General features: G+C 40.5%; 1 protein-coding gene across 4 annotated transcripts in view; it reads right to left on the reverse strand.

Moving 5' to 3' along the window:
* Positions 1-1,352: 1,352 nt before the first annotated feature.
* The window catches only part of ikzf2 (IKAROS family zinc finger 2), a 49,236-nt gene continuing 25,692 nt past the window's right edge, over positions 1,353-24,896 (reverse strand). The window contains exons 3-14 of one of the 4 annotated variants that reach the window (XM_086219927.1): positions 23,658-23,784; positions 22,971-23,079; positions 21,742-21,891; positions 21,095-21,267; positions 19,780-19,866; positions 18,602-18,651; positions 13,941-14,042; positions 10,684-10,875; positions 8,789-8,956; positions 6,556-6,693; positions 5,940-6,053; positions 1,353-5,191 (exon numbers count right to left, since the gene is read on the reverse strand). In XM_086219927.1, coding sequence (XP_086076053.1) covers positions 4,401-5,191; positions 5,940-6,053; positions 6,556-6,693; positions 8,789-8,956; positions 10,684-10,875; positions 13,941-14,042; positions 18,602-18,629 — 1,533 coding nt within the window. In that variant the 5' untranslated portion in view covers positions 18,630-18,651; positions 19,780-19,866; positions 21,095-21,267; ... (1 more) ...; positions 22,971-23,079; positions 23,658-23,784 and the 3' untranslated portion in view covers positions 1,353-4,400. Of the gene's footprint in view, positions 5,192-5,939; positions 6,054-6,555; positions 6,694-8,788; positions 8,957-10,683; positions 10,876-13,940; positions 14,043-18,601; positions 18,652-19,779; positions 21,033-21,094; positions 21,268-21,741; positions 21,892-22,869; positions 23,080-23,657; positions 23,785-24,896 lie in introns of those variants that run through there. The other 3 variants (XM_086219928.1, XM_086219929.1, XM_086219930.1) reach the window with 3 other exon arrangements.

Here is a 24,896-nt window from a genome sequence, read left to right on the forward strand (position 1 = left end):
TTTCTTTTGGGCGTAGCAGAATTTGCCCTTCTCCCTTCTGATAAAGTCTTTACTGGAGCATGGTGGGGAGTTAATACGATCTGAGTAAAATATTGCTGTGATTAACCCACAGGATAACATCTGGTCTCCATTAAGAAAAAATAACTGTATAAAAGGTGAAAGCTTTGTGGTTTATTATTTCAGGAAAGTCTCCCCCAAATTCATGAGCCTTCATTTTCTTGATCTTAATATCTCAAACTGGTTAATAACGGCTCAAAATGAGTTTTTCTTTCACTCTCAAGTCTCAGCAGTGAACTTTTTCTCTTACAACGTGGACTTTCTGGGGAAAAAGAAAATGTTATCCGCCAAAAGTGCACCACGAAGTGAGGCCAGGTGCATTACTGTACAGAAAGTATGAGTCAAACAGTGATAGAATCTTGGTGGTAACAAACAATCAACTGACAAGCAGGTAATTAAAGGAACCTGAAGATGAAAAGATACAGTTTGGGGTCTGTTCAGACTCGGCACTTCTCACTTTTGCTACCGCCCTCAAGGATCTTTGATAGTGTGTGCATGTGTGTGTGAGTGTGAGTGTGTGTGTGTGTGTGTGTGTGTGAAATGCAGATTACAGAAGCAAGGGTGTGAAGAACACCTCTCTGACATTTAGAGGCTTTACCAGGCTCCAGCATCCACCTGCTCCTTGATGAAGACTGGAGAACAACAAAAGCAGCAGTGCAAATACAACAGTAGAAGCTGGTCTGGACACACACACTAAATTGTACTTTATGTATTTAGAGAAGGAGGATTCTATGGGTTTAAGTATTTTACACTACCTTTTAAGTTTTGTTTGCACAAGAAGAAATACTAATATCTTTAAATTTCAATTTCAGCTTGTTAAGACAACCAAAAACTCTCTTTAAGGGAGAGTGATCAACCCAGCTCTTCATCTCTAGGACATATTTAGTCATAAAGTGTTACATTTGCAAGTAGAATAATGGGTAAAACATGGAAAACATTCAAACTTACACGACTTTACGACTATCATTTATACATTTTTGTAATTATACAACTGCAGAGAAAAGATTTAAGTGGTGATTCTGAGTCTCGCTATGCTGAGAAGATTGTGAAAATCAGACACATTCTGACGCTTAGGCCATAAATCCTACAATACAGTGAGATATAGTCCTGAGTAATGACTTCATTTAAACAAGGATGAGGATGAGGAGTCTAAAAAACTTTACACGACAGAGCTCAATGTCACAGCTTCCCCCTTTTTTTAATTTGCAATATCTCTTCCTTGACAGTCGTTTGCATGTCTGTTAATGTCATATTCAAATTATTCAACCAAAAATAAGATCCCATTTGCAAGTTTCAAGAAATTTTTTTATTAACACAATCCGTTTGACTTCCTGTTTCAAAGTTCACAAAACAGGCAAGTCAGTAAAATCCTTTTTCGTAGAGAGAAACCCACGCCTTGAAAATATACATTATATACTTCAGTGTATCTTCATATATATATATATATATATATATATATATATATATATATGTGTCATAATCATCAGGGCTTAACAATCCTCAAACATCCCTCACCATGTTTTCAGTGTTGGACGGATTTCAATCACGAGAAATAATCAAAGAACTTCAATTTCTGTGCATTCTTTTTTTATGATCGATAAATCACGATATTGTAAGACATAAAAATACACAAGCTATGCAAATACCTGAGAGCCCTCACATCAGACAGTAGTCAATGAATTCAACATTCAGTTCCAAAATATACACCTTTCATATATTATCTCTAAAAAGAAGAGATACACCTGAACCCTTTAATTTGGGGGGGGGGGGGGGGATTTTTCACAAAACTATTTGCATTTCAGCAGAAAAATAGACATTACGCTGACACATTTAAAAAATTTACAGAAAAGAAGAAGAAAAAAAAAAACAGCCCCGCACTGAAACAACAGCAAAAATTTTCAGGTAAACAGAAGCTGACAGAAGGCCTGTTTCCTTTTTTTTTTTTTTTTTTTTCTGTTCATATGGCTGCTTTTGTTCAAGAATTTATGTCCATGTAGCATAAAAGAAGAATACACCGAGTCACAGCCATGATGTGTAAACAGATTTCAGTGCCGATACTTTACAGACAGTAGAAGTTTTATGCTCGCTGGGCCCGAGTTGCAGATAAGAGAAGCAACACAGAAACAGACAGACAGCTGCCGTTCACTGATGAGAGGTTCAACGTGAGCGAGTAGATCAAGAAGTCTGACAATAACGAGATGTTTGACCGGTGTCACCCAAATGATTGCAAACATTTTTGTCAGTACTGATAGATTTCCAACTAACATGCGACTGTACGATTGATTTCCCCTTGATTTTAATGTAACAACTGCTAAAAACAACAAGCAAAAAAAATTTTAAAAACACACACACACACAAAAATACCCCGCTGCCTTGGGTAAGGATATAATGATCATACCCTCTTATCTGAGAGATTATGAAAGACTACAAGATTAGAAACCAAGAGATGCAACTGGCCTTACAGATCTAGAAATCTTATCCTTCAAATAACTGAACCTCACCGACGAGAGTGTGGAAGTGGAAAGCGGTTTATCTTAATGTCGCGATTCTGCTTAAATCAACTTTTGGAGTTTACAGAGCTGATTAGGAGCAGCTTTTCGGAAGTGCCTTCAAAGTAGTTTAAGCTGTCCCACTCTTGTGCGCCAATGTGGCGACTCTGAAGCAAAGCGAGGGAACATTGGCCCATGTGTGTGTGTGTGTGTGTGTGTGTGTGTGTGTGTGTGTGTGTGTGCGTGAGTGCGTGTGAGTGTGTGCGTGCGTGAGTGCGTGTGTGTGTGTGAGAAGAGCCTAATTTTCCAAATATCAGGTTAATAATATCACAGTTTGAAACCAGAAAGACAATTTTACGAAATTCCCACAATAATTTAAGCTGCTTCAGGCACGATTTAAAGTGCTCGGGACAAAATATCATCAATAATTCAGATTCCAACTGACCGCGCTCATTCAACTAAAAGTGGAGAACACCAAAAACAAGAGACTAATCCTTTAGAATAATTTAAAAAAACAAAACACCTTTTGCCATTTAAGGCTGTCAATACGCAAGTCGACCCGGAAGTGTTTCAAAGTTCGCTTTTCAAAGTTGAACTGAAAAGAGTCCATGAGTTACAAACTATTGCAGTCCACCCAGTGAAAGAGAACCCCCAGGCATCACTTCCTCTACTTCCCTGTGTGTTTTTGACCCGTTATCAATTCTTCTAATTCTATTCTTAAGTGCCAAAAGAGATGGAGATTGATTATTGTGCTGAGCAGAACTAACAAATACAGTGTAGGGATATTCATATCGAAGGTTTATACATTTACAGAATGACATTTTATTATATATATATATATCTTCGTGATCTTTTTTTTTTTTGCTACAAGAATTAATTTCTTGGATAACTTGCAAACCTGAATGTCATTTTTGATTAAAAACCTGCTTGTGTGTTTTACACAGTCCAAAATAATCACATATTGATTAGTTTTACTTTCTGATAAGGATGGCTGAGCTGATTTTTAATTTCGTTTAGACTATTTGAGCTTTATTAGTATTGAGAATTTGACAAATGGGGGCATATCCCTTCAGTTTATTTACAAATTAGGATATATACATATACTTTTGAGTTTTTCTGTACAAAATGAGGGATTCAATTGCCGCTAGTATGATAACCAACATCCTTAAAAGTCTGAAAGTCCCTAAAACTGAAATTATAGAAGAAAAAAAGTTGAAAGCTTGTTTTATTGATAGCATTCTGGTGGCTTTGCTGTTCTCGTTGCTGTAGTTAGTCTGGAAGTAACGACAACTTCAGGAAAAAAAATTCCTCAAACTACTGTTGTACTACGAGGCAAAACCCTAGCAGAACTGCATTCTGACGATTATGGCACGACTGTTTCAAAGTGACATTTGAACGCACAGCATGAGAGGATGATGATGTTGTTGTTGTTAACAGGAAAACACAGAACATTAAAGGCCCCGGCAAAAAGGATGAAGAAGGTGGTGCAGCTCAACATGGTGAATCTTTGTGAGGTCTGTGCGGAGCAAGCGTCGAGAATTGATTCAAAACATTTCAATAAAGATGATCCAAACCTTTTTTTCTGTTTTTAAATACAACTTCATAGCAGGGCACGCTGCTATTATACCTTCATGATTGTTCAGATTCACACTCAGTAGCTTAAAAGTCTATGATTGTGCTACATATGTCTACAGTGCCATTCATTCAGTGCAGTCTCAGCATTCAGGGGGGATGGTGTGTGCGTGTGCGTGTGCGTGTGTGTGTGTGTGTGTGTGTGTGTGTGTGTGTGTGTATGTGTGGGGGGATACTGCTCCTTTCCCCTGGTTGTCTTTCTGTCACATCTTACTCATCCACTTACTGGAATGTGTGTTCACCGCGGACTATGTGAGAGGAGAACTCATAACGGTCCTTGCTGCAGTGACCACAGATGTTGCACTCTAGTGGATCTCTGTAACCATGGCAACCCATATGGATGGTGTACATGACATGGTCCAGGAAGACCACCTGGCAATGCTCACACTGGAAGGTCCGCAACTCCTGACCTTCTCGTCCAAACACCCGCACCGCTTCCTGGGTAACAGGCCTCTCGGGAGCCCCTCGCAATACTGCAGTCCTGGTTGCTGACCCACTTCTGGGTGATTCGGTCACATGATCACCTGAATAGACCACAGCTGGGCTTGCCTGTGACCTGATGTGAGGAGGAGGGTGGCTACCATGGTAGCTCTGCCTTTCCTGAGGGCTGCTGCGAGCTGAGTCAGCCGAGTCTGCTCCGCTGTTGCTGGGAGATTCCTCTTGACCTGGCTGGGTCTGCTTTTCCTGCCTGGATAAAGTGGCGGGGCCATTAGAGCTGGAATGGCTGGTGAAAACAGGGGGCGCTCGTGCCTGAGATGGCAGTGTATCACAGTTCCCTGAACGCTCTGTTCTTTGGCCAAGAGGCAAGACATGATGGAAGACAGGGTTAACCAAGGGCACCATCTCTACCATGGAGAGAGGGTGTCCTGGATGAATGGGCCGGAGCGGGTCTGATCCCAGGTAAGTGATGGCTTGGTCCATCATGTGGCCTGGCATCAGTTCAGCCTGCTTCTCATATTTCAGGCCCATATCAAAGCCTAGATCAGGGTAACCGTATCGGGCCATCTTTTCACCTGAATAAGCAAGAGCAGAATTTTTGATTTTACAAAAATCTGCAAATTCAAAACAAACACAACAATCCAATATAACATGATGCACTGATAAAATTATTGATTCGTAACATTTCCTCTTTAGCCACACGAACTTGGTGTGGTATATTTTCATCATGTTTTAGGACATTCTGTCTACATTTTGCACTTGATGCTCTACGTGTGCAAATACGAGGGGTGGAAATCCCCATCCATCTACCACTGCACTGTTAACCCCTGCAGAACAGGGATGCGGTGAGCTGTGTTCTCTCAATAAGAGCAATAACAAAGATACAGGTGTACCTAACCACAGACTGAAAAACATTTCCTTGCCACACAGTCATCCGCTTGCTCTGGCTTCCTCAATCTCGTGACTACATCCAATAGTGCGGTAAATAAAACCAAAATATAACATTGCATAAAGCAATCGTGCAACATTGTAGAGGAATTAATGAGCAACAAAAGCAGCAGAAGAAATAAACTGTTGCTCTAATAATGTAAGAAGAGAGTAAATTCACAGAAATACACAAAAATACTGTCAGACATTTGTCTTGCAACGAGGAGAAAGTCACTACGGAACTATGAATTGCATTGTAAGTGAAAAATACAACAAAAAAGAAATTTTTTGCACAGCTACTGCCTAAACCTGAGTCTTACACGCTTAAACTCTAACCAACTCAAACAATAGACATTTGCAATGATTGACGGTCTGAATGGATTGACATATACCCACCCACAAATTTCTGTGGTGTGGTGCTCTTTCTCTTGCCAATGTTGCCATGTAGTCGTTCAATAACGAGCGGCCGATCGAAGGAAGCCATGGGCCTCGGCTCTTTGGGAAGATCACCTTGATGTGGAAGAGGAGGAGAATTAGGTGTGAGATGGCTGAATGTGAAATTAACAAAGAAGTCCTGAAATAGTTCATTTTTCTAAACCCCCCCCCCCTCCCACGTCAGCTGCTGAAACCACATCCACACCTCCAATAACTAACTCCAGAATAGTCTTTTTCATTTATTTATTCGCATTAAAGAAAGTTGCTTTAGGTAGGAAAAATTCACAGATGAACAAAAAAATGAAACCAAACAGCTGAATGAGTTTGTAAATTTACAAAAATATTGCAAAATAGCACAAAATTAAAAAAAAATATTGCTGTTATAATATGTGTCTTTCATAGCTTGTACATTTCTTTTAAAACAATAATTTCCATACGGGGTCAAATACCAGCATGCGGGAAAATGTAGATAATTGGTTTTGTTTTTTTTGCATTTCTTTGGACTGTTTTGTTTTCATTTCACAGTAGGTCGTAATCCTTTGCAGAGTTGCAGCTTCAATAAAAAAATAGAATTTACCTGCGTACGGGCCAATGTTGGTGTTTGGATCCAGGCCGATACTCTGTAGGTAACTATGGCAACGCTCTTTATGCTCCTCCAGAGAAGTACGTTGCTTGTAGCTCCGCCCACAGTAGTTACACTTGTGTGGTTTGCCGACTAAAGACGAAGACATTTAACACATAACATGAATTTCACTCACCGCTACTCAGATTAAAAGAGTGGGTAGTATCTGATGAGATAATTCAGCCGAGTGCTGTACTTGCGTGGTACGCAGCAGTAAATACTTTATAGCACTCGGTAGTACAATGACACCTAAACCCAAGCTTCTGAGATCATGGAGATTCCACTACTAGTATGAGGATTCCACACTGTTTGCAGACAGAAAGATGAGTTGTGGGCCACAGACAGTTTCACACTGACGTCTGTGTTTCAAAAGCATTTGAAACTCCCACTGTTGTGGTGCAACATGAGTGAACAGTAGAGTTGATCATCTATCCCATAGTGGTGGTAGGAACAAACTCCAATGTGAAGAGGCTATGGAGGTGGAGTGGGATTCATCGGAGCATTTCTTGCACATAACAGTCCTACTCAGCAAGACAAATGATGAAAGTTGAAATCTTCAGACTTAGGATTTATCTTGGTAACGTCATCAACACCTTCCTCCATCCTCCCGTCCCCCCACCTGTTTTACCACGACCAGTGATGGTTGGGTACATTGGTGGATATTTGAAAACGCAAGTGCATTTATCAGAGAATATCAATAGCGCACTTCCATCTTGATTGGTCCCGCATAGCATAGCACGGCCCGTCACAGCAAATCTTACATGCGCAAGCACTTTTTCACTGAGTCATCTTTTTTCCGTCGTTTGATACAATCTATAAATATACGACATCACTCGAAACTAGACATCATCGTAATTTTTTTTGTTGTATCAACAGATTTAAAAAAAATCATAGTGGTTAATGACACAGGGGTTTCAATATCAATCAAGTGCGGGTAGGTGTACCTACAGGATCATAGGGTAAACGTTCAAGTAATGGCGAATTACTAACTTCTCAAACGCCATGCAAATATATGCTGCTTTCCAGCTACTAAAACAGCACGATTGGCAGTATTAAAGTATTACTCACTTGTTCTCAGTAGCTCACATTTATTAATTCTCTCTCTCTCTCTCTCTCTCTCTCACACACACACACACACACACACACACACACACACACACAGCTGCTATTCTCATTCATGTGAATGGCCCACACTCTGACTCAGACCATGAATGGCAACTTGCCCATACAGAATGCAAATAGGATGATGTATATTTGTAGGATGTTAGCATGTGATCCATCAATCAAAATCGTACAGCATTTTTACATTGGATTTCCACTTATTATAGAAAAAGAAAAACCTCAGTTGCAAAATAACAATAGTAATATGAGTCTGACGTATGTTGTTTGGCAACATAATCAGCACATGTGGGCACCACTTATATGATGAAGAAACTCAGACAGAAAAAAAATTGCAAACACACAAAAACTCTACGCAAACACACAGTTGCACATCCAAACACATACCTAACCACCTAAAAAAAGTAATTCCTGTGGTAGCATCACAGACAGAAATGACAGTACCCTGCACCCTTGATTTCAAAGGCACAAAAGGAGGGGAGAGCACATCCTCTCTCATAGGAAAGTGGGTTACAGTTGAGAGAGACAGCCAGCGCACTTTCTGTGTTTCTCAACAGACAGAAAGTTTCCTCCTAAGCAAGTCAAGCAGTGATGGAACAGCATGTCCTTGGTAGCAACAATGCTGTCATATAAAGCTGTGTATGACAAACACAATACTGGAGAGTCACCAACCAGCATGTTTCGGCTGCTTGCAGCTCTCTGATCTCTTACACAGGTAACACCCAAAATGTTTCAAAGCTGAAATTCAAGAGGTAATGACATCGTGTTTTATAGGATGAGGGAAGATATTAGACATCTCACATGTTAAACCACTTCCTGAAAAAAAAAAAAGATTGTAACATGTAATCACTTGTTCCTGAAAGAGCAGTGTAAACACAAAGGAAAGGACGAGAGCGTGGAAGACAGAGTGTATCTCCATCTGTAAATAATAAACGAACCAAGTCCCAACTTTTAAAAAATGATAGGATGATGATCCTCTGATCTCTGCAGCACATCTGACAAAATACATTTTCTGTGAAGCAGTGCATTCAAGCAGAAGGGAAGAGGAGCGATGATGGAGAAGTCTTACCAGCGTGAGTACGCAAGTGGCCAGTGAGAGCATCGCGCCGCCGGCAGGCATAGCTGCAGAAGGGGCATTTGAAGGGTTTTTCACCTGTATGCAGCTTGATGTGTCGCAGCAGGTTTCCTTTTTGGGTAAACGAGACACCACACTGGTTGCATTGGAACGGACGGTCACCTAAGAGAGGCAGGGACAGGAAGTCATTGCCGCACAATCTTGATGGTGTTTTTAAGACAGTCTCAACAAAGATGCAAACAGTTCTTATCTCAGGATGAAGTCATGCGTCCACAGCTGACTTTTTCAAGAGGCACAAATGACTAATGACTGCTTTTTGAAATGAGATATCATAAATGTCTAATTCTCTTAACATGACAAGCATCACTGTGCCAATCAAGACACACAAAGGCCTCGTTTTCATCAGGATAATTAACCATGTCAGTAATTTCTACAGTTAATATCGGAAATCATTCATTTCTGTTTTGTTATTGCTTCTGTTTTGTTTATGGGAGGATGTGATTTAAAAGACTGGAAGGAATTATTAGCTACAGCTTCGGCCTACATGATCTCAGTGAACATTTTCTGTGAAAAACAAAAAAACAAAAAAATGTTTCCAAAGTTTGAAATAAATTAATTTCTTATTACCAATTGTAATATTTAATATATTGACCTCTTAAGTCCCAAGGGCAATGAAGGTCAGGAGTAGCTGCAAAGACATACTCAAATAGATCAAGGACAGCTCAGCAACTATCACGTCCACATGCATGATCTTGTGCTCTACAGACAGGTAAGACCTCAGTTTATTCTCCCAGTATCAGTGACACTGTTGTGGTTGCCATATTTGAACATTTTTTAGAAAAAGTAACTTTTTTTTTTAAGCGGACATTACCACGATAGCATCGATCCTTACCACAGAAATACCACTGAATCCTTTCAGTAACTCTTTGATACTCTAAATTGACCGTAGGTGTGACTGTGAGTGTGAATGGTTGTTTGTCTCTATGTGTTGGTCCTGTGATGGACTGGTGACCTGTCCAGGGTGAACCCCGCCTCTCGCGGAATGGGCTCCACCCCCCCCAGTGACCCATCACAAGATAAGCGGTAGAAAATGGATGGATGGATGGATGGATGGTTTGCTGGAGCCATGTGTGGGTTTGTAGAGCTTAACAAGTTAATATATCACAAACAAGAAGTGCATCTGGGGAAGAAGCACGTACACGAAGTGTCGGTCAATGTGAGTGTGGGGAACACTTGATTACAAACTTACTCCCACTTAGCCTCCTAGTAACCATACTGCAAACAGTTGTACTATACTGTATAAAAGATAGTAATTATTAAATTAAAAAGAAATGACTATGTCTCTCTGCCTCCCCCCCCCAATGATTGGTTGCTTGTACATCTTCAAGAAATGCAAATCAGCAACAGGACTGTAAGTATTCTGTTCTAATGACAGATCGTTTGATCAACAGTCATTTGGAGAAGTGAAATATGATTCCATGCTGTGACGACGCAAGCAGTCATGGAGACTGTTGGAACAGGTTATGGGGGATTCCAAGGATTTTTTTTTTCCTGATAATAATTTCAGGTCTTAGCTATTGTCTTTGAACAGAAAAAGAAACAAACGAAAAAAAAACACATAAAGCTCTCCACACCCACTGTCAAACAAATGCTTTCTGACTCATCCTAAGGTCAGGAACAGTGCACAAAGTATTTTAATAGTTGGAAAGAAAAGAATCCTGTGTGTGTGTGTGTGTGTGTGTGTGTGTGTGTGTGTGTGTGTGTGTGCGTGCGTGTGTGTGTGTGCGTGTGTGGGTAACACACAAATATACCATAACATTGGAAATGCTACATATAGATAACTTAGCATTAAAGGCCTTTATGTCATATATAAAATAAAAAAGACAAACCATTTGGTTGGTGACTTCCTGTGTCAGTGGGCATATTTTTTTCAGCTGATCCATCTCGTACGTTGCTGGGGCTGCCTGTCATGGATTCCCCCAGCGCCTCTCCTTCTTCAGCTGTTTGGCTGAGCTCTTCCAGCGAAGGGCTTCTGTTGTCAGCCTCCTCCCCTGTTTCCTCCTCCTGCTTAATCGTCAGTTCTTTAATACAAATAAAAGAAGAGATGAGACAAAGAGATGTTTAGTTTACCGCGTTATGCTGAGGTGAAATACAGTTGGCCTGTAAATGACTACCATTGGTGGCGTCAGGATGGACTGGGATGAGGTGGAATGGTTTGACCTTTGATGTAATGGCCTGTCCGTCAATTGAGTTACTCAACATGTAAGCAATGCAGAATTCGGATGGACGGATACATTGAAAAGAAAGAGAGGGAGAGGGAGAAACAGGCTGGTCTGGTTCTAGGAAGTCTCCAGGGAGAAAGGGAGTGTCGGAGGCTGTGTAGTTTATAACACCTTCGTGGCAACAGGAGGCCATCTGGATGACAACGGTAAAGGACTGGGAGAAGAGGGCACAAAAATAACACAGAGAAAGGCACCTCTGGACTTCCACACAGCTCACTGCCTTCATCTCCAGTCTTTGAAAAATAAATGTTTGGATTGTACACACAAGAAACGAAGGATAGATGGAACTGCGCTGGAGGCTTTAAGAGCCATACAATAAAACTTTCACATTTTAGTGATTGTACATATATATTTGGGTCTGATGTTCCTACCAATGCACGAACTATAAACTAAGAAAACTCAGCAATTTTTAGTAGGACTTGGCTTGCTAGGAATTCATGTGATTCAACGAGCTCTTCAGATGTGATGCCCCCTTAACGCATTTCAGGGGCCTTAATGGAAATTGTGCCCACGCCTGCAGTTTTCTTTGTGCGTGTTCCAGCCACAAGGATGTTGTCAACCGTAGCAGCGGTACTGGTGAGGGGTGTGAAGTTTTCCAAACACAGTCTGACCGACTTTGTGGGGGGTGGGGTGGAGGGCACTGGCTAGTTGCACAACACTATGCTATACTCAAGTCCATCAATCTGCTGTTATTAAATACATGCTACGATCTGGCTGAATATGTTCATCTTGAGAGTCTGTTTGGTAAATCTATCAAAACAGCAGAAACATGTTCAGCACATTTCACATAAGGATCTTTTATTCTTTAAATTACACTTTTTCTGTATCTTTTGTTATCATTTTAGCCGGGGGTTAAGTGAAAACACAAAAAGGTTTACTTGGTGTCATAAATGCCGTTGCTCCCATTGAAGCTTTGACAGAAGAATTTTACAAATCTTGAAACTGCCAATTTTGGAGCATTTTACTGTGAAAATCTCATAAACGGTTTAAGACTGGACATGCTAACTTACTGATCTTGATGATCCTGTTTTGGGATCTGTGACCACATGTGGCTGTTTTACTACAGCCTCCCATCTGACTGCATCCATCAGTTGTCCCCTCAGGGTTCCACAAAGCAACTGCATTTCTTTAAGATGAAATGTTCCCAGTGTTTGTTCAGGAGAAACACTTATCCAAATACCCACACAGTGATCGAGCCTCGTCGTCGACACCTGTATCCTGGCAACACGGAGCAGACCTGAACATCCTTGCTATTCAGCTCCTTGTACTGTATCTTTACATCTGTCTCTTCCACTGTGGCTGAGCGGAATGCATCGAGTCGTCAGATGAGGATACACTTGTAACAGCTGCTGCAACAAAACCAGCAACAGTGCTTTGTTGCTGCTTGTATTCCAAATATGTCCCCTTCTACATAAAATAGTGCGGCAGTTTGCGATTCAATATAATTTCCTATTGTGCGTTTAAAACCACATCAGCCATTTTATTCCAAGGTTGATTGAGAGCAACGCATTCTAAAGGAAGACTTTCTTAGACGGCCTCTATCACAGATGTAATCGATCTACGGCTTGTTTAAACTTGCAACTTCAGTGGTTTTGTAGAAAAAATGTTCAGTGCTTGCATCACTCAGCCCACCTACCTATGGATCCAGACAGCTCCCCTTATTCTCACTCAGCTTCAACACCGGCTTTCCTCTTTTCTTACTCTGCTGCTCAACAGTGACACTACAGTTAATCCAAGTCCTAAGGTTGATCGACTTTATCAATAGGAAGCAACCCAGCAGCACCTCCCATTTTGGATATTAACAGCACACTAAATGAGCAGATTATCAGATGCTATCACAACCGGTAGAATGCATCAGACCGGGCAGACTCTGATAAAACACAGCTCAGCTCACAACCACTTCCCCCAGCGTTACCCTCTGAAGCAGAAGAAGAAATTCATCTTGACAAATGACTTGAAATAGCTAAACTACTCAGATTACGGCTCTGGCTCAGATCTGGGCGTGAATTAAAGGGACTACTTCTTAAATATTACATAATGTTCAAATAATTACGACAAAAGTCAGTCAGGTTTTACCGTTAAAAACATGTCCGCAAATGGGGATTAACGTGTCGAGTTAAAATGCATTTTATATCTTACGATCCATTCAAAGCAACTGCCTCAGATATTCTCACGATGAATTACAATGATATCATAAACACATTTTCTCCAGTCTGAATTATCATGGTCATTTGAAGGCTTCTGTCACTTTAACCACATACTGTATATACAGCTTTAATTTTCCTTCCATCCATCCATTTTCGACCGCTTACCCTGTTAAGGGTCGCGGGGGGGCTGGAGCCTAAACTTTAATTTTCCCTCCTCAAATACATGAACGCATTTACAACCAACCGCAGTCTTTTAATACAATCAAATAAAGTTGTGTGAATGGTGAATCTTCAATGTAATGCACATACGCATTAATATACAAAAAAAAAGATCTGGTCTGCTAACACTGTTCATCCTCTGTAACATGTTAATGTTTGATTTACTTCTGGCATTTGTCGTTTGTGTTATTTTAGTCATTTACAGGAAAGAAAAGATGAAACTAATGTGGCCATTTGTGTAAATTTCATTTTTCACTTAATTTCTACAAACTTTCATTTGCATTTTTTTTATGTAAACGTGTGAAGGAAAAAAAAGTCTTTCCAAAAGAAACAGTATACCACAGTGAGTGAATGACAGTACTTGTACATCATTTCACTGTCTCAGGGGTGAGTACAGGCTCAACAAAGCCTGTGTGCGTGTGTACATTTAGTCGCTGTTGTTGTTGTTGTTGTTCTTATCAGACAGCACAAACAAGTATCCATTGACGGAGAACTCACCGCTGGGGGAATTAGGACCCTGAGCAACAGTCTGTCCATTAGGTGTTGACATATCCGCCAAGATTCTCGACTTCTCCTTAACCGGAGAGCATTGGCCGTTGCCTAGGAGACAAACAGAACCTCTGCAGTCATTTTGCTGTGCAGTACCTGTAGTAGTTGTAACAAATAATACTGCTCTGTGAATACTGTAGTTCCTGTATTTGATGTGATGTTATAAAACATATGAATAGAAATATAAACTTCTTAAAAAAAACAGATGAAGAGAATAAAAATGGTGGTCAAGCAGGAAATAAGAGTTATAGAAAATGCTGCATTTTGGAAAAGAATAGATCTGCTTCTACACCTGACCCGAGAGGTGACCTGAGATGGTAAGTGAAAGTAACACATACGATGCCCAGACACATTGTGTAAGATTTAGCTTTACATTTGAAAACCTTGGATTAGATGAAATGTCTCACTTCTTCCCACTCAGAACTGGAATCTGCGCACGAAACGCAACAGCATGCAGAGGGAAACGAGCTAAACTGCCATTATTCAACTACAGGATCCTAATGTCCAGCAAATGTGGATCAGATTGCAACCTCTCAGCAGTCAGTAGAGAGCCCAGGCTATGGATAGCCCTGTGTCCACTCAGAGGGAGAGCAAACCAATCTCTTATCCCCTTACAGCCCTGTTCCATCAGGGTCACATGAACAATACAGTGGCAACAAGCAAACACCCCTGCTGACCCAGGTGTCAAATCCCATAGGAACCAATACGGGCCCTCATTTCCCACCTGCATGATTCAGAGTTATCGCCAAGAACACTGACGGTTGAGAGGAGCTGGAAAGCACCGCCGGTGAAGACACCAGGCTGTCTAAAAATGATCAGAGATGCACCTCATCTGAAACAACTACAAGCGGGCTGGATTGTAGCCGGTCAGGGGTGAACACGTCAGCATTGACTTTTTGAAAAAGAAATCTGTGTTAGTCAGAATCTCCTCTTGCTGTGACAGCTCATAGTTTAAAAACCTCTTCTGTGGTATTGTTCCATTGTAGTGGTGGCCTCACTGAGTGGGGCATACTGGGAGATGCTGTCCATGACACAATCCCTGGGCCTGAGCTCAGGTTGCAAAGGTTGGGGTTAGAGGAAATCTCAGGTGACCAACGTCGGCTATCCCTTGGCAATGCTGTCCTGGAGACAGGACTGGCCCAGATTTGTCATGAAGGATTTTCCATGACTGTAGCCGTCACTGAGCGCACAGAGCCAAGGTTAGCTGAAGTAGAAACGAATGGTTGGGGGGGTTAAACACAAATGTAGTACGAATTTGAACAGGCTTACAAATAAACCAAGCGCCACAATCATTGCACGCACTGAGACTATGGTGCCACCCATTTGCTGAATCAATCCTCTGAAGAGAAAGATCAAGATATAAAGCACTTCAAAGCTACCAGAGGAAAAACACTTTGAGTAATATACCAAATTGAAATGCTTTTATAATTTTCTAATAAATGGAAAGGAACAAATGCGTAGACATGATGAAGAGAATGAAACATGTGGGTGGAAGGATGACTAACTTTATCACTGACCTAAAATTATAGTCATCAGTTGAGGAATCTAGCAAGGGTCAGTGGTTTTTCTGGTCGTGCAAGTTGTTCAAAAAAGGAAAACGAGCAGTAAACGATAGTATCCAGGTTGGGGAACCGCTTACAGTGACAATGAATCTCTGGTAATAAATTAAAATGAATAAGATTAACAGAAACCAGCTCAACAGTGAACTAGCTGAACAGTGGTTGTGTGAGAATAAGATGAACTTCCTAAAGAGACGAGGCTCTCGATTGCGGGATACACGGCATATGGGATCTGGTTTTTCCTGTCAAACCTACAGCCTTCCTTGAGACATAGATTTAGAACACACACACACGCGCGCACTCACACAAAGACACACCACTCGCCGAGCAACAAACAAATACAGGACAGAAAATGGAGAGTTTGGAAAAGCTGTGACGTATTGGAAGTAGCTGGAGAATCTTTGATGTTAACCGATGTATAGGGGCCAGATGTTTATTCCAGATGTGCTCACCTCACATGGAAGTTTCCAGGCCATTCAGGATTCAGGTGGATCCAGTTAGATCCAGTTGGATCTATCGTACACGCTGGTTATATCCTCAAAATCTACACGTATTTCAGTAACTGCAACTGTCACAATGAACTGAATGTCAGCTGTGGTGAGCTCGTTGTTTTCTCCCTTTTTCTTATTATTTTGTCTTATTTTTCAACAGTAAGTCACATTTTACAGTCAACTTATTTACCTGAGCTGTAAAACATGAGAAATAATAAATGCTGCTTACACGTCGTCATCATGAACTTCATAACTATTTAATTTGCTCTACTAAAAAAAGGTTCATTAACCACTTCACAGTGGAATCAATGCTAATTACACGAGAAGGTAAAAGAAATAAAAATATAAATAAAATGTGTCTTAGCTCTCCAATTCAGTCAAAGAAGGTTTGAAAGAAATCCAATCATTTGTAAGGATCAAATTTTTAATGAATACATTTTAAGTCGTTTTTAACAACATTCGAGGACATGTGAGTTTTGTTATTGATTTTAAGATAATACCGCATTTCCTCTTGAAATATTGTTGGTTTGTTTGTATATTTGTTGAGAGTTTGGTGGATCCTGCTGTTGATGAAGTCAAAGTTTGACGATTACTTTGATTATAATCTGATTTTTTTTTCTTTTTACATTGCACGCTTTGTAAATAACGCAGCATATATTTGTACCTTTCCACTCCTCTACCACTATTAAACTAAGCTGGGCATTGAATTCGAATAGAATGAATTTGTTCTGTCTAAAATGAAAAAATTAACATCTCTTTCAGAAACCCCCAAAGTGCATCAGCCAGTTCTGAAAGAAGTTAAATGTTAGGAAATCTCCAACAGAGCTCTGGACGGGAGCGTAATCTCTACGCTACGTTAGTGTACGGGTAAATCTGTCAAATGTAGTATTTAGGCTCTGACAGTGTCGTATTATGTTTACAGTGTTTCTATAACAAGGCTAAAGCAAGTCGTTTTTGTTTGGGATGTTAACAAAGGAGTTACAGTGAATTACTGCCATGAATTCTTTATGAGATAATGGCTTTGCATGAACAGGACCAACACACATTCTGTACTAGCGACCGCGAGAAGAAACGTGCTGCTTTGAACACTTTTAGAAAATAAGTTTCCCATTCCTATGGGGAAACATAGGCTACTGATAAAATATTATTAATATTGTATCGGTCCTAGATAAAACTAACACAATACAAAACAACCATATAGAACATTTTTCTGCCAGGAAGATTACAATGTCCAGTTTTATTGGGTGTGTCAGTAAGAGGTGAATATATCATTGGAATTCCATGAATGGAGGATTTATGATTGTCGGCCTGCTACATCACATCTTTATATACTTTGGGCTATGAAATAATCTGTAGTCCAAAAATTCCTTCAGATTTATTGGAGTCTTTACGGAACCGTAAGGAACCTGTGAAGATCCAGCCCCCGGGTGTATTGTTGGTGCAAGGTTGCCGTTATTTTTCACATTTTACCCATATTCATACACTTTGCAAGGCAAAACCATTCTACTGAAACCACAAATGGTGTCAATTACTTGCAATTTAATACACTATTCAGCCAGTACTCTGAATCACAAGTATTATCATTCTCTTGTATACAGATATTAGTAGTATAGAAGTCTCTGTCGCACAGTTGTGTGTGCGTCACTGTGTGTCATGGCTACTGATCTCAGTTCCTTGCCAATCGGAGTTGAACTATCTACGGTAGAAAAGAAACTGATTCACTGGAGTAAGAAACTCTCAGACAATACTACTCCTCTGCATACTTTGGACAGAACATCACATCAGGAATGATTTTGTATCACGGCCAGCGGTGCGATGCCTGTTGAACAAACTGTTAAATGCATGGAGGTCATGGGTACTTATGCGTTGCGTATGAAAGGTGTTTTTTTTCCCTGCCGTATCATGGTGATGGAACAGACTGCTATGATTGGTAACTTTGAAAGAAATCCACCGACGGACAGCGAGAGGAAGAGCCTCCACTTTTCTTCCATCACTACCCTTACCCCGCCTGCAGATTGTTCCTACAACGACAAACCCCCAATGGTGACCTAAAAGTCCCCACTGGTGGCGTCAACAACATGCTACCTGTCTGCAGATGTGCATATCAGAGCAAAATATCTTGGTAATAGTCAAGATACCTGCCCAAAGGAAACCAGTAAAGGGCAATGGAGCACCACAAAGCGCATATCCAGTATCTGCTGCATTCAACAGGATGTTGCGAATGCATCTTTTGCTCTATCATTGAGGGGAACAGGAAGGAGGATGCTCTTGGGGAAAATCCCTTAAATGTTTACAGTGTTGTGGTATAAATGTTACTGTATTATTTTCATTATCTGTTTTATTTTAAGAGGGTTGAAACTGCACAAGAATGACGCCGAAATGTCAAAAGCATCATCAGACAGATAAAAAAAAGTCACAAGTAGGCATCATTGTCACCGTCATTATCAATGATATCACAAGGCCTGTTCTCGATAAAGAATCTGCCTTTAGAATAGTTTGATGTGTGTGTGTGTGTGTGTGTGTACATTACATGAAATGTGAGAGTCATATGAGGACTTACTAGCAGAGTAGCCATCACAAGCCTCCATTTCAAGCGTTTTGGGAGCACTGCTGAGATCAGAGAGAAACATTAAAGTGAATTTCACATTGCTCCAACACAAAAACTTTTTGTTTTTTTGCCCAAAAGCACACATTTCTTTCTTATTCTTAGACTTTATAACTGGATGCATAGTCTTAAGAGTCTATTTAACAAGATGCCGTGCATATTCATAATAACCTTTAATGACACAGTCACATAATCTGTTTGAAATCATCCTGTCAACATCTTCATATACACGGATTCCAGTATACACAGGTGCATGACAACAGATCCACAGATCCCTGAAGCTTTCTAGTAACGTTAACTACCAAAGTGTTCACCGGACTACTTTGAAATATATGAACTCCTGAAATATATGAACTCCTGTCTCACCATCTCTGTAACGACATTTTCATCTAAATTGAACTTTAATATAAGCTGGAACTCTTTTCATGATTTGTTTTTCACGTGCATTAAAAAAAAAAATCCACAAAATTAGGATTTTTGTAGCAACACACTGGATGGTGACAGAAATATGCAAGTGATCATTTAAAACCCAGATTATTTGATTCACAGCCTTGAATTGTGACGCAAAAGACGAAGTAATAAACCAAACTACCGTGTGGTAACAGAGCAACACCTGTGTACTTGAAATGACTTCAAGGTTTGAACTTCAATTTAAAAAGTAGGCTTTTTATGACAGTGTAAAATTACTTTAACTTCACACTCAGGCTCCAGAATCCCTGCGGCGCGCCCGACTTTATACATTACGTATATCTAAAGATTTAAGAGCAGAGGAAACGTGTGGTGTCTGCAGACGCTTTAAGGGGCCGTTCACCTGCAAGTAAGAAAGTTACTTTTGGTCAACTGCAGTAAAAGTTTGAGGGAGTTTTAATCTGCTGGTTTACCTGTGGATTAAAAAAAAAGTTTTTGTCAAGATATTCAGCATAGAATCATTGTTATAGTTATTATAATGCAAAATTACTGTTAGATGCGTGTTCCTGCCTACTAAAGCAGAGGAACCAGTGATGAGTCTTTCATCACTTCTGCTATACTGGCTGACAACAAACTGAGAAACAACCGCATCCTGGGTGAGTTTGTTTCCTAAAAGTGATAAACTCCACACAATAGAGGACATTAAATTGAATTTATATAATTACCTTCAGGTCTTCCTCCTGTGCAAAATGAGTTGGTGGGATTTTAGTCGAGGACTGAGGGAGGGGGGGTGTTGAATTGTCTCCTCCTCCCTTCAAAGCAACCCCCCCCCCCCCAAAAAAAAAAAAAAGTTGAAAATTTACTATTTCGTCCAGGAATATGTCAACGTTAGATTTCAAAAGAGGAAGAAAAAAAATCAGCAGCAGGTCAGCACAGTTCTATTCAGATCCAGTGGAAGTATTCTGAAAAACATCTGACTGGGGCAAGTTCGGGAGAGCAGAGAAAGTTTAGGAGGAGCGCATCTTTCCTACAGGTGCTTCGTCAAAGCCTTTTCCTGCGCGCCCCGGGTTGACTTTTCCACTTTAAGCGCCACTCTCTCTCTCTCTCTCTCTCTCTCTCTCTCTCTCTCTCTCTCTCACACACACACACACACACACATAAACACACACATACACAGTTTTGTCAATCTATACGCAGGCTTGATTATTAAACCTTTGTCATTTCGTTGTCACAAATCCCAGCTGAACCTTTTAAAACTCACACACGCAAACGCACGCACGCACACACACACACACACACAGCAGCGCATTTCAGAGTCGGAGATGGAAGGCTCAACAAGTTGGTAAAGGAAAGAAAGAAGAGGCATGGATCAAACTGGATCCACCGGTTCCTAAGGAATTAGCCATAGCGAAAGGGAGCAGCCACGGGACTGGAAATCCACTGGTAGACAATGTTGAAAATCTAACTGTGGAGACATGACTCAAGGTCGGAGCATTGGCGCGTCACGTGGTCAAACCTGACAATGAGAATATTGATATGAAATTATATGAGTGAACATTTTTAGAAATTAAAATGACTGCGCCACGTGCTGACACTTTTTTTTTCTTTTAAATGGATATACCATGTAGGGTTAGTCCAGCATCAGAGCGACTGAATATTTATATCAGCACCAATGAGGTTCTGTTTTTGGATAACCTGGCCGACAACAATGCAGGAATAAAACACACACACACACACAAACAACGCGTTCCTAGTTGCTGTTCTTGTGTTTTTCGTGTTAAGGGATTTTTGCCGCATGTGTCTCCTGCTCCTGACTGACAGCTGCAATTCAACAGGTTATCCGATCGCCGCAGAGCCAGTCTGGCTTTCCATTCATCACACAGACGCTCCTTGTCTGTCTGCCTCCGCTGCAGACGTGCTCCCTCCAGCTTTGTAAGTGTCTGCAGCCTATTGAGTGGCTATAATAAAAGAGCAAACACAGTTTAACGCGCCGATTCATGCTCCCTTTTTTTAAACCCCCCTCTCCTCCTCTTAATTTACCTTTTTTTCTATCCCATGAACCTGCACATTGATCCAGAGTCAATGTCACGATTTGACTTCATTCTAGTCCGACATGCGTCAGGCAGTGCGGACGAGACACTTGGGCTCCGCAGCAGCAGCAGCAGAAAGGAACTGTTGATAAATCCACCACTGACTTCTTCCTCCATCTCCTCCTGAGCAGAGAAGCAGACAACCCGCCCAAGTTGTTGTTGTTCTCGGAGGTTGGTCAGACACAGAGAAACGGATCACGGAGTGTGGACCCGGTCTGCCTCCCTGCTCTGTAAACGATTAGGTTACAAAGGGCCTCTTATTTCTTAGGATGCACACAGGTGATGCACCTTGGCGACCAGAAACTAACTGTCACACTTAAAGTCACCATAAGGACAAGAATGTTCTTAAGAAAAATACAGGCCTATTCACTCTTTAGTGACCTTATATTGACGCATGTACTTCAGTATTTACCCCCCTTCCCCGAAAAAAAGTGGAAGTTGCACAAACGTTACAGTGGTAAGAGCAATCAAGAGTTATTAGGAAGTAGCAGACATGATGAACATGGAAGTAAAACTACAGAAGCATGAGATAATACATTTATGTATAATTTATATGAATAATTTAACTTTTTTCTTTTTAACAGAATCTTTACTCACCTGCGTTACAGGTTCCCCTTCATAAATTATAGTTTCCTTCACTATTTGTCATGTTTTCTTGTGTTTTTCCAATATGTGTCGAGCTGTAATTATTGAAGATTGCTCTCTTTTACTGTAGTTCCCTCTTGTGGTCAGTATCAGGAATAACATCTGTGGGCACAAATCATGATGCAATTTATTTTTTCTAACAGCGAAGAGGTTGGGAAAAGGTGAACAAAGCAGCCAAAGCAATATTTTACACATTTATCATACAGTAGTGGTGATTTTAATGTTGTGTAACCATCTATGGTCCTGAAGACATATTGGAGGCTGAAAGGTTTCTGACTGAGATGGAAAACCTTCACCCTCACACATTTCGAGGCCCTGAGACACCGAGACGAGACGACTCTGCAAGTTGTGCGAGGGAGACAAAGACAAGGCAGGGGTGCACTTTCAAACAGAACGCCTCCAAACTGGGAGACAATCTGAATAGAGTTCAAAGCATCATGAATTTGACCTCCTTCCCATCATGAACAAAATAGCAATTCCACTGAGAGAGCTGTGTATTTACCTGCTACACTGAGAAACTGTCTCATATTGTTGCTGGCATTTGTGTTTAGCTCGAATAAAGTGTGCAGATTATTGAGTATTAAAAAACACTCATATGTATTTTTTTTTTCAAAACATTTCTTTGTGTACCTAAAAGGCAAAATACATTTGGTAGTACTTTAAGGACTTGCTACATTTTTTTTTTTTTTTTGGAACAATAAGACAAAACACCTGTCTACCACCACAAAGCCATGGTTTGAGTTTAACACCCACCTGCTTGTATTAACAATCCCTAAATAATATTACAAAAAATCCATTATTTTCAATAAATTTCTTTGGAACAGACCATAATTTCTTGGAAATTACATGCAAGGTTTCACTTTAAAGATCTGAAATAAATGCAACGTCAAAGGAGGGACAATGAAGTTCTCCCAAGACACATTAAGTGTTATAAAGCAAATTAGAACAATTTAAAGTGTTAGAAGAGGTCACTGTCTCCTTTACTTAAGGCAACATTTGTGCAAACAGCAAAGACTTCTAATTTCATGCCCCATATCTCTCTCTCTCTCTCTTAAAGTTAAGTTAAAAATAAAAGGGTACCTTTGACAAAGGGGACAGAATCTTTCCTTCCTTGATGTAAAATGAGGGTGTGAGACTTGATTACATCAAAAATGAGCAGGAGCTCAGGCCTCGTAACTCACTAAGATGCTACTTCAGTGTGTTTGGAGGAGGAAGACTGAAGAACCCAGACAGGAGCTTGTCTGTCCCATCTGAGGGGCGCCAACGCACCACTTCCTCTGAAAAGCAGGGCTTTCTCACACACACACACACACACACACACACACACACACACACACACACACACACACACACCACAAAATTGGTATCTATATGCTCATATATATACACACACAAAACATATATCTGTATATATTATACATATGCACATATATAAATACAAACATATATACATACATACATATATACATGTACACACATACATATATACTGTATATGTACGGTATGTCTATATATACATATATATGTATATTTTACAATTGTGTTGTAAATAATCAAATGCTTATGCAATCATCATCTCTACTTAAAGGCAAATCAAGTTGTTAAAGATGTGATGTCCTTGTTGAGGCTTACAGGGGGCACTGTTGGTCTATCAAACATTCTAAACACACACACACACGCACGCACACACACACACACACACACACGGCTCTTTAACTGGCTGCTTAAAAACTTTCCTTCCTGACTTCTTTAACAATACTTCACAAGCACACTCACACACTTGTAGTGTAAAGCACTCAGGAATCCATTTACTCCCCCCGGGTTTGAGACTGTTATTGTGGGATATAGAACACTGAAGTCAAGGGTACCTTTAAGGAGGCCTGCAGTTGTTCCACTGAATGGTGATGTGGACACCCCAGTTAACTTTCACAATGGGTGTTATGTCGAGGTCATGCTTTCGACTGTGCCTCGGGGTAATGTGATAGAAGTCTGAAACTGATTTAGGAAAAATGAAACTGTCTTTTATTCAAGATCTCAAATTAAATTTTGCAGCATGTTTGCAGGGAAAACAGATAATTAAAAAGAAATCATTATAATACATCCTTAATTGTGCTTTATCATACAAGGTGTGTGGAGAGGGTGATGTAGATGCAGCCGTACTACGCAATCTGTATACATGCAGCCATTGTTGCTGATCAAGGCTGACAAGACATGGAAGAGGAAGAGCTGGTCCAACCATAAACTATAAGCAGGGACTCTGGTGCATTTAAAAAAGACAAAGCCTGAGATAAATAAAAGATGCACCACTGATTTGGGCTTCAGTGGAGTTAACATTAGCAACACATGCTTTTCATGCTTTATTACAAAACAAATGTAAATGCCACAGAACTGCAGTGTGTCCTCTCCAAACGCCACATTAAAGTTCCCTGGACACGATGGTGCACTCCCATATAAAACTGTGCTCCCTTTGGCCCACCACTCAACCTGAGGACTTTTATAAAATCCACATCCCAGATCTGTGCATGACTGCTGCTGGCAGGCACAGGGTGCCACACGTGACCAAAAACGGAGGTGGACTCTCCTCTCTGGGTCTGTCGTTGGAGGCTTTTTTCAGCCTGCATGTCAGATGAGACAGTGGACATGTTCAGGCGTGCGTTACATCGTGGGAAAACGGGCCGCATATGAGTCACTGTAAGTGGTGTGTGACCGTTTCTACACAAGTGAACCACAGTAAAGCATGCAGAGCACCTTTCAGATCAAAATTTTGAATTAAGCTAACATTGGCAAACTTTTTAATAATAGGTGTCTCTAAGCTGAACAAACACATGATATGGCTCAGCCACCAGAGCGGAGAATAAAAATAAAAATAAAACAACATCAAAATGGAAGGCATGTTAGAAAAAGGAGGAAAATAGTGTTTGTTTACATCAGAGCAGGACGTTTAGATCAAATAAAGTGACCTTTTGTTTCTATGACTACTACCTCCTATGGCCTTATCCAGTTCCAGTGATGCAATAGATGGTGAAATTAACTTGCAACCTGCAGAAATCCTCCAGATTCAAGCAACAGGCCTTTTATTTTGTCCTTAACTTTGACTCATTTGATTC

The sequence above is a fragment of the Aulostomus chinensis genome, chromosome 12, assembly GCF_037954235.1.
Source record: "Aulostomus chinensis isolate RoL2024-O1b breed Wild chromosome 12, RoL_Achi_v1.0, whole genome shotgun sequence".
In the NCBI taxonomy this organism is placed as follows: domain Eukaryota; kingdom Metazoa; phylum Chordata; class Actinopteri; order Syngnathiformes; family Aulostomidae; genus Aulostomus; species Aulostomus chinensis.